This window comes from Humulus lupulus, chromosome 1 (assembly GCF_963169125.1).
Source record: "Humulus lupulus chromosome 1, drHumLupu1.1, whole genome shotgun sequence".
In the NCBI taxonomy this organism is placed as follows: Eukaryota; Viridiplantae; Streptophyta; class Magnoliopsida; order Rosales; family Cannabaceae; genus Humulus; species Humulus lupulus.
In genome coordinates this window covers 24487474-24509479 of record NC_084793.1, presented here as the reverse complement: position 1 = coordinate 24509479, position 22006 = coordinate 24487474, and the positions used below count along the sequence as shown (strand labels likewise).

The window sequence follows — 22006 nt, the reverse complement described above, 5'->3', positions numbered from 1 at the left end:
ACTTTTATCATCTTCTTTTTTACAAATAGGAAAGTCATATACTATAATAGTATAATTTATTTTTTCTATTTTAAATGAGATAAGTTTTTTTTTTAGAATTCTTTTTGTGTTTAAAGAATAAAAATTGAGTTTTTTTATTTATTTATAAATACGAGGATTATCATATATATTTTAAATTATTTTAATAAAATATTTATTTACAAATGGATAATTATTTACTAAATAAAAATTAAGGAGGAGTGAGAAAAGAAACTATAAAATTTTAAATTTATATGTGGGATTTATTTAGAAAAAGATGGAGAAAGAAAAAGTTCATATTTATCCACCTAATTTAAAATAAAAATAAAAAGAAAAGCCCTCAATGGAAAATCAACTAAAAGGCAAGTATTTATTTTTAAATTAATTTTCAGTATTTCTAGAAAGAATTAGAGGCATGTTTAGAACAAATCAAAATTGGTATTATTTTTCAGATAAAATAACAATAAATTTTCCCTATAAAATTTATAGAAGTAAGTTGAATGCAATTCCTGTATACATTTTTATATATATTACCAAAAACTACCATTGGTGAAGATCATTGCAAAACGTCAACGTTGACAATTAATTTTTACATGCTTTTCAAGCACATCTTTCAATTCAAATACCAGAAAATTTACCTTTGAATCGGTAAAACTTTTTTTTTCTTTTTAATTTTAATTTATTTATTCCATTTTGAGTTATCAGCTTATTGCTCTTTCCAATATTTTTTTGTGAAATAACTGATCTTTTATTACATTCTTACAAGTGGACAAAGAAGAGATAGTAAGATCCTAACATGGTTTAATTATAAATCTCTTCCCAAGATTCCACTTCTACACTCGCAATATTCTCTCTTTTCTTATAATTTTCAGTCAAGAGATTCAAGATACAATCACTACTGAGTACTAGCAGAATATATAAATATATATATATATATATATATTTATATATACATGTCCACAATGATGATGCATGTGGACAATAATCATGAGAGGAGTAGAAGAAGTACCAGTGATCAGAACTTTTCAATAGAGGGTGTTGAATCAAACGACAAGATTAATGCTTTTGATGATGATGGTCGAATTAGACGAACTGGTATGTGTTCTTGCATGTTTTTTTCTGTCGTTTTTGCATTTTGGGTGTCGTTTCTTTCGTTGATTTTTCTCATTCTTCTTCTTCTTCTTGTTTTTCTTTTGGGGTTTTGAAGGGACTGTGATTACTGCAAGTGCACATATCATAACAGCTGTTATTGGTTCTGGAGTGCTTTCGTTGGCTTGGGCTTTTGCTCAGTTGGGATGGATTGCAGGCATTTTGGCTCTTCTTATGTTCTCTATTATAACTTTATTTACTTCTAGTCTTTTGTCCAATTTTTACAGGTTCCCAGATCCAATTACGGGAACAAGAAACTATAATTACAGACATGCTGTTGAAAACTACTTGGGTAAATCCTAATCCAACAAACCCATTTCTCTCTTTCTTTAAAGATTACTTTCTGTTTTTTTTTTTTTGACTCATTTGACCATATGGGTTTTCTTAAGAGATTTTAGCATAAATATTTTACTGTTTGGCAATTTGATCTTGGAGAAAAAAAAAATTGGCAATCAAGTTCTGAAGTTCTATAAACAATAGCAAATTAAGTCTTATTTATTTTTTCACAAAATTCTTAATTTTTGAATGATTTTATACAATATGATGTTTAAAAAAAATATTGGAAGTGTATAATGTGTAAGAGGTATTGAAATCGTCCATATAAATTAGTTAAAAATTTAACAATAAGGACCTATTTGTTACTGTTTTTAAAATTTAGGGACTAAATTGCCAAAAAAAAATTCTTAAGAACTAAATTGCCAAACAACCAAAAAAAAATAAAAAAAGGCTTTTATGCTAAAACTCCTTTTCTTCTGTTATATATATAAAAAATAAAAAATAAAAAAACTCCTTTTCTTAATAGCTGCTTACTCTAAATGGGTTTTCTTAATTATGCCTTTTTAGGAGGAATGAGGTACAAGTTCTGTGGTATAGCTCAATATATTAATCTCGTAGGAACATGTATTGGTTATACAATCACTACAGCCTTTGGTATTGGGTAAGCTATATATATACATATATATAGTGTTATATAAACTTCTGTACTCATGTATGTCTCTCACTCTTTAGCAATTCAAAATGTTATAATCTGGCGTTGTGTGTGTGTGTGTGTGTTTGAATGAGATCAGGGCTATAGAAAGAGCAACTTGTTTCCATAAACATGGGCATAAAGCAGTTTGTCATGCATCAAACGAGATCTCCATGATCATGTTTGGTGTTCTTCAGATATTCTTAAGCCAAATACCAAACTTCAACAAGCTATCAGGGCTCTCTGTCATAGCAGCTACCATGTCTTTCACTTACTCTTTCATTGGCATTGGTCTCTCAGTCTCTAGAATTGCAGGTCAGTCACATTAAAAACTTCCACTTGTGTTGATGCTTGTAAAGATTTGATTTTCATATCTTATCGATAGAGTACGTCATGATTGTACACTTTAGATAAATAGTCAAAATCGTACTTTACTAGTAATCATACCCTGTCCTAGGTTTTTTCTAAAATTATAGTAATAATAATAATTTTGGTATGTTGATACTGAACTGAAGGGGGGGCACATCCCAAGACAAGCATAACAGGAGTAGAAGTAGGTTTAGATGTCACGAGTGAGCAGAAAATTTTGCGCGCCTTTCAGGCTCTTGGAAACATTGCCTTTGCCTATTCTTACTCTGCAATCCTTATAGAGATTCAGGTGAAAGCTCCTCTCCTTTTGGTCTTCGATGAAAGAGTTAAGACAATATATCATTTTTTGAACAAAAAATTTGCAGGACACACTGAAATCAAGTCCACCAGAAAACAAAGTAATGAAGAAGGCAGCTGCAGTTGGAATCTCTATCACAACCTCCTTTTACATGCTATGTGGAATACTAGGCTACTTAGCATTTGGAAACAACGCGCCGGGCAATTTTCTAACTGGTTTCTATGAGCCTTTCTGGCTTGTTGACTTTGCTAATGCCTGTATTGTTGTTCATCTTGTCGGTGCTTATCAGGTACTGAAACCGTAACTCTCGAACAAGCGTTCTAATTTCCTTGCTCTTTCTTTTTCTACATCTTCCTGAGTTTATCTCCGATATGGAATTGTATGTAGGTATTTGCTCAACCTGTTTACAGTTCAGTTGAAGAGCAGAGCCGAAAATGGTGGCCGGAGACAGCTTTTGTAGTGAAAGAGTACCCCATTAGGATTCCATTTTTGTGTACTTTCAACTTGAATTTCTTCAGGGTTGTGTGGAGAACATTGTATGTGATGTCAACCACTACTCTGTCGATTATATTTCCTTTCTTCAATGACATTTTGGGTCTATTTGGAGCATTAGTTTTCTGGCCACTGGCTGTGTACTTCCCAATAGAAATGCACATAGAACAGACCAAACTTGCAAGCTATTCTAGGAGATGGTTGGGGCTGAAAGTACTTAGTGGGGCTTGCTTAATTGTTTCTCTTCTTGCTGCTGCTGGTTCCATTCAAGGCATAATTACAGAGCTCAAGACATTCAAGCCTTTCATGTCTGTATCTTGATTCTTCATGAGATTGTGTTTTTTAGGTACTGTTATTTTGATTTTTTTAGTTTGTGTTTTCAACCAGGTTAAAGCTTTAATCAACTTATCATCATTTAGTGTCAGTATCGTTGTGAGCCAGAACTGGTCTTCTCTGTTATTTTATGAGAGTTTTACTAATTGGGTTTATAGTTTAATAATGTGCATCTGTTGCACTCCAGCCAAAAACTAACACTGCAATTTACTCTTCTTTAAAGCAATAATGAGAAAAAAAAAATTCCTAGATATAGGTAAAAATATATCATTTTTAAATGTCATTTTGCAATTTGGTATTCTTTAGTCTTTAGGGTGTTCTGAATTTTTTACTAGGTGACAAGAATTTTCAACAAGATATCAAGTGTGTTTGGAAGATGAAATTGCAAAGAATTATTAAACAAAAAAATATATTTATATACATATGGGCATGAGCACTCCTTGACATAGGATTAAAAACCTAGTTATCAACATTCTTTATGTGTGTTAGCAAGGACAACATTGAAAGTGGTTATAGAGACCGGTGATAGGCACACACATATGTATATATATCAAACTGAGATTTGTACAGAAAAAAGAATAAACTAGAGTCAATAAAGTAGACAATGAAGCATGTAGTAAGATTTTCCATTTTTTTTTTTTCATTTCTGGCCATTTATGTACCTTTTGGCCATTGTAATTGGGATACAAGAATCTAAATATATGTTCAAGTGTTTAAACAATTTATCTTTCAATTTACACGCGGTGCCATTGTTGAGATTCTTTCTTCTTCCAGAAGTGCATATGGATCCACATACTGGGGTGGTGAAATTGGAGTTTGGGTTCCATCATGAACAAAAGCTGGTCCAAAGTACTGACCAAGAAAAGAGAAGAGTCAATGCTTACTGTTCCATAAACCAAAAGGAAGTAACATATCTACAAGAAGCAGCCTAGACTAGTAAAAATATGTAAACAATATTCCCAAGTATATAAATTTCAGTCCATATTCTGATTCTAATTCCCACTTATCACCTCTAATGACATAGGTGGTTCTTAATAAAGATTACTCTAAATTTAAACTAAGTTATGGACCTTCAAGTTAAGAACTCTGAGTCCATCACTGACTTTTCTTGAATAACAGACTCTAAATTTAATAATGTGTTGTTTATATTTACTAATTATGTAATCCAACATTTATTATGAGTTGTATGAACTGTGTATACATATACATGTGTGCGTGCATATGTCAGAGACGCAAATTAATATCTCTGAAAAAAAGAGTCAAAACAGACAGAGGAAGTTACAATATTGAAGATCAAGAGAGAGTACTTACAAAATATAGAGCAGAGAAAGATGCAACTGTTATGAGAATCAATGGCCAAAACGCCAAGAAAAATGTTCCTCCAAGTGTTAGTAGCAGTTTGGCCCGAGGGATTAACCCCTGAAACAGATGAAAATCTTAAGTCCATTACCTTGAACTATATAAAAACTAGTGCTTAAACAGAAACAAATGAAGCCTATAAATAAAAAAAGAAAAAAAAAAGGAACACGGGCCAACCTCAAGTCCTTCACTATTCAACTTCAAGGAGCGCTCCCTTTGATTAGAAAGGCTTTTCTCAATTTCAGTTGATACTGCATTTCTCTGTATGAAAGCTCTAGCTTCTTTCCCCAACTCATTATTGACTCCATATTCACTTGTATTGGTGTCTTCAAGCAACGAAGTGGGAGTCATACCCCTCCTCCTCAATTCTTTCATAAACATCGATTCAGGAGGTTCTTCACCTGAAAATCACATTTGTGAGGCAAAGAAACACAAATGGAAGAGTCCTCCATTAACATTTTCTTAACGAAAAAACCAATGGCCAACTTACATAGCTACCTAAGTTTAAAAGAATAGTAAAGAAAAACATCCCCATAAAAGTCAAAGCACAAGCATATATAATTATGAAAATATTACATCAAAAAGTGTCAAAAAAGTTATTAAATAAACTTACAAACCAAGCTCTATGCCTAATCATTAACTGGCTAAAGAGAATAGCAAGATATTTGTTATTTTACAACTTTTCCCTTGTTTTATTTGTTCACAGTTCATATAAGCATAATATCAAAACCCCACATGCATACCCTTTTTTTTCAGAGCTGAAATATTATAGCTTTGACAAATTAAAGCAAGAACTTCCCAGTTCCCACACAAATTTCCCACCAAAGTTTCTCAGAAACCAAACAAAAATTTCATTCCTTTACGTAATTCACTAATAAAATCACCCATTTTTTTAATTAAGTAAAAGCATAAGAAATCACTGAAACAGAGTAAGAAGGGAAGAAAACAAAAGCTTACCTTTGCTTTCTTTGTCAGAATCTTGAGCAGCACAGAAGAACCTGAATCTCTTGGTCATATGGCATCTTGATCCATTGGAGCTTGGGAAGCAATGAATTATTTTCCTGGAAGAAATTTGGGACAAAAAAGAGTTGGGTTTTCCTGGAAAGTTGGGTTGGGAGATGGAAAATGGAGAAGAATTATACTTCAAGAATTGTAGAGAAGCCATTTGGTTTTCTGCATCAATCAGAATCCAAACTCATTCATTTCACTGCAATGAAATCGTCTATTATTAATTTTTAGAGAGAGAGAGAGGGCGAAAGCTTTGTTGTAGAGGAGGAGACGCAAGGAGAGGAGTGAGTGAGTACAAAGCAAGTGGTGACGAAGAAGGCCGGCGCATGTTAGCGTATGTCAGGCGTTCGTGGCTTTCATGCGCGGGGGGCGTTGCGTGGCGTGGATTAGTTTTGTGGCTACAAAATTACGTGTAGACTCTCTCACCCACAACACAACAAAAAAAATCGGAAAATAATGAGCAAAGAACAAAAAAAAAAAAAAGATGTTGAAACTTTTCCAATTTCATATATTGTTAGTTTTTTAAATTAGAACAAAATCAAATACAACCATTTTGACAAAAAAAAAAAAAAATCATATACAACCATACTCATCAACGTCAAATGGAAATAATTCATGATTCAAATTTAAATATTATATATTAGACCATTTATATCATGTCCAATGGAGTTACGGATGTGGTAGGGACTCTGTACAAATTTTATTATTTTTAAAATATTTATATATAAAAAATGAAAATTTTCAAATTTTTTGTATCTCTATATAAAAAAATAATATTTAAAAAAAATATTGGATCTCATTGTGTGTGGGTCCTAGGCACAAGTCTCGTCCGCTTGTGTCCAAGACCGGACCTGAATAAAGTGTTATAAAAGTGAAAGTGGTGTACTGCCATTTTTTAATCTCATTTTTATAAAATTGAACTCTAATAGTAGTCTAAAATATGTGAGAAATTTAGTAGAAAATATAGCATAGGCTAAATTTGGACCATAATAAATATCACATTTTTTAATTATTCTTTTGCCACTCATTAATACAAATTATTAATTTTTAATTTATCTTTTAATAAACAAATTTAATTGTTTTTGTATATTTTTAATAAACATTAATAATTATATTAATTTTTTTTAGCTAGTTTGCACCTTGTGCATTGGAGTACAAATGCAAAAAGTGGATCAAATATATCACTCGCACATATTTTAGGCCAAATTTGACGCAAATTATTCACCTTCTATTAGAGATGGTCTAATGGTAGATGTAAATATTATATTATATTTAGCATAAAAAATCAACATGTGCTATATTTGGCACAATATTTAACACTATGCTCAAATGCACAATTATAAAAGCTTATTCAAAAATCAATATTTGATTAATGATCAGTTAATATTTATTGAAAATATACAAAAAGTAATAATTTTTTTATATTTTATTGTTGATAGTTAAAGATAATAATAAAAAAATAAGGTAAAAAGTCTAGCATTTAATGTTGATAGATAAATATAATCATAAAATAATAAAAATAACATAAAAGTAAATAAAAAATGTAGCAGTTATGGTGATGCAAAATATGCATATATTATACTAGGTGTCAAATTTGACACAATTTTTTTTGGGATAAATTTGACACAATTTTTAACATAGGACAATTTTTGAAGCAACTCTTTTGCAAAGTGGATTATATTTTAACAATGTATCATTAGTTTGACATTCTATTAATAGATACTCTAATGAGTATTATATCAATTCTTGTGCCAAATATATTAAAATCAAGTTGTGTACAAGAAAATTGATTGTGTTATTATTAGTATCAGTGCAATGGATAACATTAATTTTTTTTTTTTACATATTTTTTTGAGAAAGGTTTGCTCTAGTCACTATAGTCTTTACATATCTATTATAATATATATGCTTGTAAATGTAAATGTGAAAACACAATTATAACATCCAAAGAAGAAAAAAACTCTAAATTTACAAAAATAAAATAAATTATGTGAGATCGTGCAAAAATATTCTACATCTTGAATAAATGGACTTACACAAATATAGTTATAGAAAAGAAAAAGAAAAAAAAAAAAAAAATCAAAAGATGCAAGCTAAAAAAAATGCCCATTTTAAAAACGCGACCGACCAATGAAATTTTGTTTCTTTTTGATAGTCACTTTAATAATTTTAACACATGTAATGTAATAGTTATTTCGTAGAGAAGAAACTTTGAGGGTGTTTGGCACCTTAACTAAAAAGTTGTTTTTTGTTTTTAAAAGTTAAAAATTATTTTTTGAAAACAAGTTGGAGTGTTTGGTATTGTTTTCAGAAAATAATTTTTAAAAATAAAGTTACAAAAAACAGAAAATTTTGAGAACAACAAAAAGTTGTTTTCTATTGTTCTCAAATTTTCTTTCCTAACTTTCTCACTTCTTATTTTTTATTATTTTTTCTTTCAAATTATTTTATCTCATTATTTATTACAAACTTTTAAAATATTTTTCACTTTGTAAATATATTTGTTAATTTTTTATTTAAGATTTAAAAAAAATAAAACTAAAAAAATTATTTTTAGAAAACATTAACCAAACACCTCTTGTTTTTTGAAAACTACAAAAACAGTTTTTTGTTATCATTTTTTAGAACAAAATTTTAAAAACAAAAAACAGAAAACAATGACAAACAAGCCATTTATAATATTTTTTAAATATAAAATATTTGAATACTATCATTCATCAAGTATTTTAAGTAGAAGTTGATGATTTTCATAGTGAAAGTCAAGAAAGATTTAGGCCTTCATAACTTAAATAATAATATTAATTTTATTGCGATATTATTTTAAGCATTTATATATTTTTTAACACTGTATTTTGTCCAATTATCTGTTTGAATCATGTGCTTTAAAAAATTACTTTTTAGACCATTTATTTATAAATTTGTTTAAATAAATCCTTAAATCTAATTTTGATAAATAAAAAAGTTGAATATAATAACACAGTTATTAGACATAATATGATTATGATATTGTTCTCAATTATTAGTTTGAGAATTATTTGTCATACTAGTTCAAAAAACTTTGACCAAAACTAGGTATAGGAGTCTATTTAAACCAATGATATATGTATTAATAATAGACTTTTCTATAGAAGTTAAAAACAACTACTACGGTAAAACATCTATATAAAAATGTTCTATATAAGAATAATTTTTATTTTATTATAAAAAAAATTTATTCTCAATTTGGGCTAATTATAAATAATAATAACCTCTAAATGTAATTAGTCATGCATTAAGAAAGTGTACCACCAGTAATAATTATATATAAAGTCATATAAATATATATTATGGCATTTATTTGTACTTAAGGGAGAAAATTAAAAATTTATTCCACATTTAAATTATTTTTAAATATGTAATAGTTATTAAGAAATTTTTATTAGTATTGTTGTTAAAGTTGATACTTTTGGGTATTTAAAAATTTATTTGTATCAATACCTCTATTCAGTTATAATTTTTCAATAAAAACGCAATTAGTTTAATCCCAAAGTAATTTTTATATAGAGGTTTTATTGTATTAACAAAATGAAAAATGCCTACTCTTATTTTAAATATCAGAGTTATACTTTCATATATAGAAGATTTGAAACATTTATATATATATACTAGGTAAAAGTAACGTGCAAATGCACGTTTGCTTAGTTTTAAAATTGTAAACATTGTATATAATTTTAATAAAATCCGGTTCACTATCTTTTTGAAAATATATATATATATTTTTATAATCGAATGAATTGTAGTTCTATATTATATATAAATATTTATATTAATAATTTTTACATATATGACATCTAAACATAATGTTGACATAGATATATATATTTACATGATTACATAACATATATATAAAATAGAATAATATTTAAATATAAATTGATAATAGAAATAAAATAAAAATAGAAAAAGTCATAGTGTAGACAGTAGTATATATGCATTAACTATATATCTTGCAATGTCCTTTGGTGAATTTAATGAAGAAAAAAAACTCCAATCATCTTTATTATTTTTAAATAAATATGATTTAATTATTTAAATTATCATAAAATATCTTAAAAATATCTTATTTTAATTAATTTATTTATTTATTTATTTATTTTTGTTTAAGTTTATATTTGTTCTAGTTTTTGAATTTGGCATTGATAACAAATGATTATATATTATATGTTTAATATAATATTAAGTTTGATTAAATTTTATTTGAGTTATAAAATATATGATTTTATTATTTTTAAATAATTATCATTGTAAAATATCTCAAAAATATCTTATTTTAATTTGTTTAATTATTTATTTACTTAAGTTTAAGTCATGTTTACAATAATTTTTATATACGAAACTATAACCAACTTGTGAATTATTTGAAAATGAATCTTAAAGCTTATATGGTGGAGTAACAAGTTGGAGAATCTCTGTCTTTTTGTGTAGTGTTATATATATTTATATATATATATATAGCTTAGTTCTTCACTTAAAGAAAACTTCAAAAGCAGGACTTGGATTGGGACTGGTACTCGTTTACATATCAGTACTCTTGGACACTTGTAACCACGTGACTTGGGCCTAATTATATCTTATTCTTCCATATGGCCCACTAATACATGTTAGTTTACAAAAATGCCAAAAACAATTTATTTCTTTTCATTATTCGAATATTTACAGCAAACGAAAATGGGTATTTATTACCCCTTAATATACATTTTAAGAGAGCTTTCTAGCAAATACCACTTTAAGAGAACAATACTAAACCATGGTCTAACATTTGTGATTAGAAAGAGAACAACTTGTTTATTGATGATGCTAGCTACAGGTTTGCTCTCAATATATACAGATACAGCCAAATTATTCTCACAAAAATAAGCACGTGCAAGACACGTGACTCCATACATACACCTAATAAGACATTCAAATGATTACAAAATCTCACACACACTTTTTCTGATCTTTCTGCTATTCCACTCTTTTAACTTAACCATTTTGTTGGGTATGGTTTGAGTCAAGTGTCACCAATGGTCTTTACCTGAATTGATTGGAATATTGTGACTGGAGTAGTGAGTGTAGGATTGACATCTGAGACCACCAAAACAGTATCTTTTTCTTTCAATAATCCTTGTGATTTTATAAGCCTTATAGTAGATGAGATGTTAGCTTCCATGTCATCTGACAAATCAACAAGTAGAGAAGTCACTCCCCATTGCAAATTCAAAGCCTTACGAGTGCTTTCATCATTCGTGAACGCGAATATGGGAGGGTTCGGGCGATTTCTTGACAGCAAAGATGCCATATGTCCATGGTTTGTGTAGACAAAGATGGCATCCACAGCAAGGTTGTTGGCTGCAAACAAAGCACATTGAGTTGTTATAATGTGACGGTGACTCCCTTTACTACTATGATACTATTCTAGTAAGGCTGCTAAGTTTGCTCTAATAAACACAGATAATAAAGAAATAAAACTTTTGTTTTTGAGTGTTGTTTGAAATACCAATTTCAGCAGCAGAATTGCAAATCTGCTCAGCAATGCGATCAGGCGACGAGACACCGAGTTGGCGCAGCTTGATGAAAGGTTGCTGGTTTTCAGTGCGACTCCATAGCTCCATTCGATTGCAGACCATCTTAAGGACAGAAAGAGCCTTGTTACCATACATTCCAATAGCTGATTCGCTAGACAACATTAGCGCATCAACATACTGTCTCACAGCTTCAGAAACATCTGCAACCTTTGCATCAACCAAAAAAACAGATATAAAGATAAAGTGAAATGCCTGAACAGATATGAGCTAGGTGTGTGTGATAATAGAGAGCTTTTATGCTACCTCAGCACGAGTTGGAGTAGGGTATTCGACCATGGATTCAAGAAGTTGAGCTGCTATAATTACTGGCTTATTTAGTTGCCTGCAAACATACACAATCTGCTCTTGAACTGTTGGAATCTTTTCGAGTGGTATTTCAACTCCAAGATCACCCCGGCCTATTATGACACCATCAGAACTCTCTACAATCTCTTCAAGTTTCTGAAGACATTCCCATCTCTCAATTTTTGCCAAAACTCTTATGGATCTGTTAAAAGAAGTACTTAGATTACATGTATTACTCTTCCCCATTCTAAAAAGCAAATAATCTCTTTGCTTATTATGGACAACAAGTTAAATACAACGTGTTCTCCTTACCTGGATGATTTGGCTGAGAGGTACTGCTTTAGATGCCTAATAGAGTCAGCATCATTCACAAAAGACATGGCAACAAAATCAATCCCTTCAGAAATGCCAAACTCTATGTTTGTCCAATCCTGCAGAGTAAGCAAAATTACAAAAGATTTAACCAGTCTTAATCTACAAAATAGACAAGAATATTGAGCCAGAAAAAGAAAGAGTAGATAGGGAAGAAAAAAAAACCTTTTCTGATAGAGTTGGGTGCTCATGATTCTTCTCCACAAACTTTCCATTTCTCCAAAAGCTAATTCTGGCTCTTGGAAGAAATAAGCCAGGTTCTGAGCACCTGCACCTAAGGTCATTTCCAATCTTTTCAATGACTTCAAAGCATGCCATTCCACCATCAATTACAAGGTCATCACCCACATTGATACCTATCATTCATTAAAAAACATTAATATATATTTATTTGAATTTCTTGATTTGTTGGAGGCATTAATAACTACCTTCAGAAAAACCTTCATAGTTTGTTTGAACTGTAAATGGACGAGACCCATTGAACTTTTCAGCAGTAAATAGCCAGAGTGAATCTTCCTGGTGATTCAAGAAAGAGTGTTACATATCATTAAATTAGCAAACATAAAAAGGTTTTATTTTTTTTAAAAGTAACAAATACCTCTGCTTTAACAGATGAAGGAGATCCATGGTCAACTACATGAATCTGAAAGCCTTCTGTGTCAATCATGATCGAAACACAGAACCCCTTTTCCTCATTCAACCTCTTGATGTTCCTAATCACTTCATGGCGCCACTCTCTGGTGTTATGGCACATATTGAGCCTAGCAATGTTCATTCCTCCCAATGCCAAATTCTCCAATTCCTCCAAAGAACAACTAGCTGGTCCAATAGTACAAACCAGCTTAGTCTTCCTCAACCCCAGAAAACCCTTCTCTCTCAACTCCTTTTCTGAAACAATATCAAGCTCCATGCTACTCCCATCTAAAACCTTTGGCTTTGGAATTTTCGTTACTTGACTTTCCAAGCTGTCCAAACCCACTTCGAATGTCGTCTGGACTACACCAGACACAGCATTTTGCTTCAAGTTTCTTCCACTGCAAGAAATCACAAAATGCTTACTCTCAACACTCAGACTTGGGGAGTTCTTGGCTGCGAGCTGACTAAGAAAACGAGTGGAGGAGTTGGTGCAGGCAAAAGCCATGGACTTCTTAAGAGGGGAGAAGTTGTTTTTACAAAAAATCCAAAGATGAGTTTCCTTTGGCTAGAGAATCTTGTCAAGATTCTCAGAGAAGGTTTTTCTTCAATGGAGGTTCTAATGTTCTACTAGGAAGAGGCAAAGGTTTTTGGTTATACCAACGCATATATATATATATAGTTATAAACTAAAAGGTATATTCCATGTATTCGCACAAATACCCCTTAACTACTACTAGGTTGTTCATTAAACAACATCTCAACATAATTTTTGGTTTCTATTCTTTTGGCGGTGCTGTTATCATTTGCATTTTTTGCACACCACAGTGTGCAGTGAGATTTGCGATTTTAATTTTTATAAATGATGCTTAAACCATACCATGGTTATATATATATTTTTTAATTTTATTATAGTTAAATTTAATGCATATATATATATATATATTTATATAGTATAATATACATAATATCTAGAAAAATTATTATATTTTATAAGATACTAACACATATTCTACTTCAACCTAAATATTTTCCTCCTTAATTAAAATATTTATTTCTATATCACATATTTTTTCTTTGTTATTAGTTTGTTGTATTTTTATTATTTTGCTAAAAATTTATTAGTTTATTGTATATTTATTATTTTGTCAAACACTCATTTAGTTATGAGCTTTATAATAAATCAATATTAATTATAATGTTTAATTGTCGATAGATATAAACTGTTCACACTGTACCACACCATATTTTTGTAGTGCAATTTATGCGATTTGAAATCGATTCGGTGCAGATTGTAAATTAGAAAATTGTTCAAATTGCATATGCAGTGCAGTCCAATAAATTAGCAAAAACCTGCACCACTCACACTATGAACACTCCAGACGTAAACTGCCAACTACTCTTGGGCTCTCAACGTTCAAAATAAGAGTATTGATTGATGTGCTCAAGACCATTTTAAATGACATTCTATTATTAGTTCACATATTTTATTTGAGCATCATTATTAAGCACCATTGTCGCCCAACAATACAATAACAATACAATTAGGTAACACCTCATGAGTTGTTAACAATTTTTATTATAGTTATTGCATTAAAATTTGTGGGATCTAATATTGAATTGCACCAATAATATTATGTCACACTCAGCAGATGGTGTTGGACACTACTAATTCTTTTAACAATTCTTATTTTATTTTAAATTGAGATATTTGCGGTGAAAGTACCCAAATTATTATGTTTGTAGCATTTAAGTACCCAAGTTATTCTTTTAGTAGCAAAAGTACATTGTGTTCATATATTGGTATAGTTTGGTATAACCGTTAATTCTCACCGTTAAGTTCGATTGTGACACATAAGCGAAAATACCAAATTAAATGGATATTTACGGCGAAAGTACCAAATTAAAGGGATATTTGTGGCTGAAGTACCAAATTAAAGAGATATTTGCAGTAAAAGTACTCAAATTAAAAGTAAATTTCACGACATGTAGACAGACTTAATGACAAAATAAATAGCTGCACTAAATTGCACCAAAACATAGACGGAATGTATTTTTGCCGCTAAAAAAATAATTTAGACACTTAAGTACTACAAACACAATATTTTAAGTACTTTTGCCACAAAATATCCCTTTTAAATTAAAAATATATATAAAAAAATATTGATTTATACCAATAGTAACACATCACATCATGTCTTATTGGACATCATAAAATATAAAATAATAATCTCTTAAAAACAATATTACAAATTAATAAGTACAATTGTAGAAGCTGTTATAAAAGTAGAACATAATAATAATAATTATTGTATAAATATTTCCAGAAAAAAAATATAGGTTATATTATATATAATAGTTAGTTCATAAAAATAGTGATAAATATTTAAAATTATTTAAGAAAATAGTTTATTTTTAATATTTTTATTAAATTTGTGGATATTTAATAATTCGTTAACATGAACACTTTCTTATTGAAGTTAAATTATATCTAATTACACCTTCTTCTCCATTGACTACTTTTCTTTTCCGATGCCAGCCTATCTTCTCTGGCATCAGCCTTTCTTTTGGAAGGTCACAATTTTTCTTCTTTCATTATTGTTTGGAGTTGAAAGTTACAAAATCTAAAATAATGATATAAGTTAAATCCGTTATGAATTATAATCTTATTTAAAAAAATTGTTTAAAATTTTGAAGAAATTTGAAGAAAAAACTAAAAATATATAAAAGTCATTATAAATTCCATTACTAACTCATACTTACAAAATTAATAACTAAAACTTACAAAATGACAATTTTGAAATTAATAGTTGCAACACACAGCAACTAATAGTTATAAAAAAATTACTTTAAGACTAGTCGTTACAAAATTAAGAGATTTATTTATTAAAAACAATAGTTCTGAATTAATATTTACATAAATATTGTTTTGGTCGGATCTAAAACTAATACTTACAGAAATAAAATAATATATACATAGAGCTTCGACTTTATACAGTATATATATCAAAATCACTATATATATATATATAAAAGGTGTAAGAGTGACTTTATCACAATAAAGAGGGGAGAGAGAGAGAGATCGAGTGTATATCCTCCATCCAAATGTTCATTGTCTAGCCAAAAGTATATTGAGTCAATTTATAGGCCACTTAAATAAAAACAACCGACACGAGAAATAAATGCCTAAAAAATTCAAGAATTTGAGATCAAAAGAATCCTACCAAATAAGCAAGAGAGAATATACTCATAGACTAATAAAATCACTTGAAAATTAAATAAAATTGATAAATTATAAAATATATATTTGTTAAAATAAAAAATTAAGCAACTAATTATTCTAATGTGGTTGACCTTAGTGGCTCACTCTTTTCTCTTTCCTCGTAAATAATGTTGTATAATTAGGAACTTTAAATTCTTATTTTCAGTCTTTAGGGATGTATGTCTTTTTTTCATACATGCACTACAGATAGAGAACAGTGTTACTTGGTTACACTAGATTTAAGCTTGAATTATGAGCAATGTACACCATTTTTCTTATTAATGGGTATTTGGTCTCTAACCGTATGTTAGTAAATTAGATGGTGCTTTAAAGAATTGGGCTTTTCTTGTCAGTCTTATTGACATCCCTCTTGAGTTTAATATAGGCGATGGCACGACTTCCCCTATAAAGAATAGAGCGGATTTGACGAAACAAAAAGAGAAAGGAAAAGGAAAGAATATCCCAATTCAATCCACACCCAAAAGGAAAAATTTGAGATCCTCAAGTAGGGCAAAAAAGAGGAAGGCCAAGGAAGATACAAAGAGAGGGAGTTCTAAGAATTTGTAGAAGATCCCAGGAGAGAAAATGATGAAGATGTACAAGAATATAGAGAAGTAGGCGAAGAGGGAGAGGTTGAGATCGAGAAGGAGGGTGATGCTCAATCTAACGTATAGGTTTTTGGGTTTGGGGCTTTGGAGACTGGCCCGAAAAAGTTTCCAAAGTCCCCATGAAAACCATAGCAAGGAATTGCTGAGGTCTCAATCGTGGACCGACAATTCGAGAGTTAGCAGATCTTATAAGGATGCATCAATCCGACCTCCTTATTCTGTCAGAAACAAAAATGAAGAAAGATCGGTGTGTCAACTTAATCAGTCGTTTCCATTACTATGATTCTTGCTATGTTGAACCTGTGGGGTTATCTGGAGGATTTGGTAGTGTTAGAAAAAAGGTGTCACTCTAAGCATAAGACTTTGTGATAAGAATGTCATAGTCGCCACAATTAGGTCACACCTTGTTGAATTTGAATGGGATATGTATGCCATTTATGGACCACCGTCAATGCTAGGAAGGGAGGCATTAGATTGGGTGGGGATTTAAATTAGACCAACAAGGCAGTGCTTTTCATAGGTGACCTTAATGGAATGTTGAAATACTCTGAGTGTATAAATTATGCTGAAAAAGGCAACACGTCTCTCTACTCTTTCGAACTGAGGAGAATGGTGACCAACGTGGGATTAATCGATTTGGGATGCAATGGAAACCCGTTCACTTGGAGAAGACAGCAAACAGACCACTTGAGATTGTCGACGCAAAAGAGAGACAGATTGGATAGATGCCTCATGGATCCAACTTGGAGGATTAAGTTCCCTCAAGCCATGGTCCTCAATATGGTCACAACCTCCTCTAATCATAACCCCATGATGCTTGACATTGTAGGTGATAGAGATAAAACAGGGAGACCATTCCGATACGGAAATATGTGGATTAGAGACCCAAGATGTATTTGGGTAGTGAAAATAGCATGGAACTCGGTCAATCTTCCAGATCCAACGAGAATTTTTCAGGAAAGAATGAATTGCACGTAGAAACAATTGGAAGCTCTAAAAGACCCTGACATGGAGAAAGAAAACAATTGGGATGGTGGAATAAGGTCCTATTCTAAACGAAAACAAACTAAATAACAACAACAAAGAAGAAAGTAATACAAATCGAAGCTCTAAAAAAACCCTGACATGGAGAAAGAAATGGAGGCAAGGGATGAATTGAATGAGGCTCTCCGAAGGGAAGAAATCATGTGGCGATAGAAATATAGAATTTCTAGGTTGAAAGACGGAGATAGAAGCACAAAATTCTTCCATATGTCCACTATTGTAAGGAGAATAAGGAATATTATAAGTGCTTTGAAAAAAAAAAGTGGTCCTTGGATGTACACAAGGAAAGAAATAAGGGAATATTTTGTTGAAAGGTTTAAGGAGATTTTCCTGACGGAGCCAACTTGTTGCCTGCAAGATTTAGAGGGGCTAATACAAGGACAGATTTCTGAGGCTCTTGGGCAGATCAATCTAGACAAAGCTCCAAGCCCAGATGGGATGCCTGGATCCTTCTACAACAACCATTGGAGTACCATCCACAAAGAGGTTATAGAAATGGTTACAAACTTCTTCGTCACTTCATAAATGCCCCGGGTGCTCAATAGTGCGAATGTAGTTCTATTGTCGAAAAAGAATAATGTAGCCCGAGTCAATGATTACAGACCCATCGCCCTGTGCAACATGGCCTATAAGATCATCTCTATGATCTTGGCCAACCGCTTAAGGTCGATCCTCCCTGAGATTAAATCACCTATGTAATCAGCATTTGTTAGAGAGAGAGTCATACAAGACAACAATGCATTGGTTAGGGAGATCATCCACACCATGAACTTAAGAAAGGCTAAGGATAGTTTTATGCTATTGAAACTAGACATGGAAAAGGCCTACGACATAATAGAATGGAATTTCATCATCATTGTCATGCGAAGGCTGGTGTTTGTGAATACTTTCATATAGTGGGTTAGGCAATGTATTACGACATCCAATCAAACCATTCTATTGAATGGAAACGCTTGTGGTACCATAACATTGATTATGGGGCTCTGCCAAGGTGACCCCTTGTCCCCTACCCTTTTCATAATAGCAGCAGAAGTTCTTTCTAGGCTTCTAATCAAATAGGAAGTCCATAATAAGAACCTTAAAGGCATTAAAATCATTAGAGGGGCTATTCCTATTACTCATCTGATGTTTGTAGATGATGTAATCCTATCTGGAAGGGCAACCAAAAAAGAAGCCAAATGCTTCATGAAGTGTCTCAAAAACTATTGTGATTGGCCGGGGGAGAAGATCAATAAGGAGAAATCTGTAGTCATGTTCTCTAAGAGAGTGAGTCTGGTGCATATGATCGAAGTAGCCGAGTTCCTGGGGGTAGCCCGATTGAAAAGGGATTTTACCCATCCAGGCCTATAGATTGTCTACTACAAAAAGAAAAATGACAACTTCTCTTACTTAGTGGACTGAAGGCAAGAGTTCAAGGTTGGAAGGCAAAATTGTTGTCCAAAGCTGGAAAGGCAACACTTGTGCAAACAGTGGGAACATCATTAGTAACTTATGTGGCTGCTGCTAGGCCAATGCCATATTCCACGATGGAAAAAATAGACATGTCCTTACGATCTTTCTAGTGGGGAGATTTAGAAGAGAATAGATCACTTCATACTTTGGCTTGGCCGAAGCTATGAAAACCAAAGAAAATGGGTGGTTTTGGATTCTGGTCTACAACTTCCGTTAATGAGGCCTTCATGACCAAACGAGGGTGGGAACTCGTCACTGGAGCGGGGGGACTTTGGCATAATTAGATGAAGGAAAAATACATAAAAGGAAAAGAGTTTCTTGACTGCACAACCAAAAACTAAATTTCCCAATTATGGAAAGCGGTTTTGAAAGGGAGAGAAAAGTTACTAAAAGGCCTTTGCATGCGTATTGAGAACGGCAAGTCAACATCCATTTGGTTTGACAATTGGGTCCCAGGTAGCGAACGTAACCCAATTCCTCTCCGAGATCCCACTGAGGGGGTCAATTGGGTGAGTGAATTCATTTCAAATGGGGCTTGGAATATACCAAAGTTGAGGGATTGGTTTCATGAAGACGCAATTAATAGAATCATCAATATAGATCTTCCGAAGGAGGACTCCTAGCAATGGAACTTGGAATCCTCTGGGAAATTCATCATTAAATCAACTATATCCATCCATTACGGTCATCTACCACAAAAGTTTGTTTGGTCATGGATATGGAAGAGCAAGCTGCATACAAGACACAAGATGCTATGGTGGCAACTGGAAAATGAGGTGTTGCCTACCAGAGAAAGACTCACCTCAATTATGGAAATAAGCGAAAATGAATGCCTATTGTGCTCCGGCCCATTGGAAACCTCTATTCATTTGTTTTGGCAACTGGTAAATGTGTGGCGCTTGAAAACAGAAATGTAAGGATTGACAACTGGGAGGAATGGTTCCACTACTTCAAGGAAAAAAACCATAGACCTCAAGGCCTAGCTTTCAATGATTTCCTCCTTAATGCTTCAATGTTGGTCAACATTCTATGGAAGGAAAGGAACAATGTGTTGTATGGGGCAGCTCCTCAACAATTCCAGGTATTATGTAATTGGTTTCGAAAGAATTAAAGTGAGTGGGCATCTATCCTACATAAGGAAACCTTAATCCATAAACAATGGAACCCACCACCCCTGGAGTGGACTTGCTACACAATTGACGTTGCAACAGGTACCAATGGATCTACCATTGCAGTGGTAGAGAGGAACCATGAAGGGAAGATTATAACGATGGTACCAATGACTTGCTTTGAAATGACTAAGGTCCGAAACTTGATGGTGTTTGGTGAATGTTATAGTATTTCAGCTATAAGAGAAGAAAAAGGTGTCTTGGGTGCTAGGGTATATCTCGGCCAAGTGAAGAAGACAATGATGGTGATGGTGATGAGGGCTGGGTTTCGAACACAAGAAAAAGAAGAAGAATAAAACGTTGATGGAGGTGTGATGAGTGATTAGAACGCCACTGGGTTTTTTTTTGTGGTTTCGGCATGGTAAAGTATTTGCGAGAAAAATAAAAGAGCATGAGAGAGTATAGTCTTGCTAGCTAACTTCGAAATTGAGAGCTTGTAAAATATAAGTGTGTGAAAAATGAAGAGCATCAATGCTCTATTTATAGACTCCTAGGCTCAACTCTTTCCTTAATTCTCTCCACTATCATCAAACAAAATTTTAAAATTTAAAACTCCCTCCTCTCTACTAGATTTCGAGCCAGACCTATTCAACACCCTAACCTTATGCTAAATCCTCTCTTTTAAGGCCACACACACTCTAGTGTAACCAAATGGAGTCAAAGTCCATTCTTGTTTCCTTCTTAGTCTCCCACGCATACAACAAGCATTTTCAAATTCAAAATGTGTCAACCTGCAACTATCACACTACATTCTCTACTATAGTCTTTTGACTCCACATTCATAGTTTTCTAGCTCCACTTTACAAGTTTCTTTTGACACATATTTTATTTGAATTTAATCAAGCTTCCACGCCACTTATAGTATTTCAAACTAGTTCATCTCTTCTTGTTTTCATGTTTCACACACCACCCTTCATCTTGGTCTTCACCCAAGTGCGTTTTTGGTTCCTCGATACAAACTTTTTATGTCACTTAATTAAATCAATTTTGTTTATATGCTAAAAAAATTCCAACTATCTACACTTATTAGATTTCGGCTAAACCTTAGGATTAAAAAAAATATGACTTAATTTTGTGCCACATGTATACAACATTTACTACCTATCTAATGTGTACATATTTTATAAATTCTTATTTTCCTTAAGAAAACTATACACTAATTTAATTTCTACATGTATCTCTAAGTTCCATCAAATAAATAAAATTCTATAAATACTAACCCCAATAATTATAATTATTTACTAAATCATAAAATCATAGCTTATAATAAAATATTTCTAATAATTTCACAACTCAAGTTATAAACTATAGTATAAAATAATATAAGGTGAATCCGGTCATTACATTGGCCCCTGTTTTGAATGGGCTAATTCCAGAAAAAGAAAAAAAAAAAAGAGAACTATATATAGCATTTGTATGATACTGATATGTAATTTTACATATCTTGTTTTACTAATATTAATAATAATTATAAAAAAAATAATTGAATGATAATAATGACTTACCAGGACTGGACCACCTCATTGAAATATCACTTTCTGAGGAAGGACTTTAAGTAATATATAACCCCACATACTAATAA

At 31.7% G+C, this 22006-nt stretch overlaps 3 protein-coding genes across 3 annotated transcripts; 1 reads left to right on the top strand and 2 right to left on the bottom strand.

Moving 5' to 3' along the window:
- Positions 1 to 849: 849 nt before the first annotated feature.
- LOC133789231 (amino acid permease 8-like) lies at positions 850 to 3788 on the top strand. Its single transcript, XM_062226999.1, has 7 exons — positions 850 to 1113; positions 1226 to 1459; positions 2011 to 2104; positions 2235 to 2449; positions 2650 to 2792; positions 2869 to 3090; positions 3189 to 3788. The coding sequence occupies exons 1-7, from the start codon at positions 972 to 974 to the stop codon at positions 3612 to 3614; spliced, it is 1476 nt and encodes a 491-aa protein (XP_062082983.1). The 5' UTR covers positions 850 to 971; the 3' UTR covers positions 3615 to 3788.
- Positions 3789 to 4152: 364 nt separating this feature from the next.
- On the bottom strand, positions 4153 to 6448 carry LOC133789241 (uncharacterized). The gene is made up of 4 exons (XM_062227010.1): positions 5943 to 6448; positions 5163 to 5386; positions 4938 to 5045; positions 4153 to 4478 (listed from the first exon to the last, which is right to left on the bottom strand). The coding sequence occupies exons 1-4, from the start codon at positions 6148 to 6150 to the stop codon at positions 4356 to 4358; spliced, it is 663 nt and encodes a 220-aa protein (XP_062082994.1). The 5' UTR covers positions 6151 to 6448; the 3' UTR covers positions 4153 to 4355.
- Positions 6449 to 10773: 4325 nt separating this feature from the next.
- LOC133789222 (pyruvate kinase isozyme A, chloroplastic-like) lies at positions 10774 to 13575 on the bottom strand. The gene is made up of 7 exons (XM_062226989.1): positions 12855 to 13575; positions 12685 to 12772; positions 12422 to 12612; positions 12197 to 12315; positions 11843 to 12086; positions 11512 to 11746; positions 10774 to 11363 (listed from the first exon to the last, which is right to left on the bottom strand). Exons 1-7 carry the CDS (start codon positions 13395 to 13397, stop codon positions 11026 to 11028), a joined length of 1758 nt encoding a protein of 585 aa, XP_062082973.1. The 5' UTR covers positions 13398 to 13575; the 3' UTR covers positions 10774 to 11025.
- Between the last annotated feature and the right edge of the window lie 8431 nt (positions 13576 to 22006).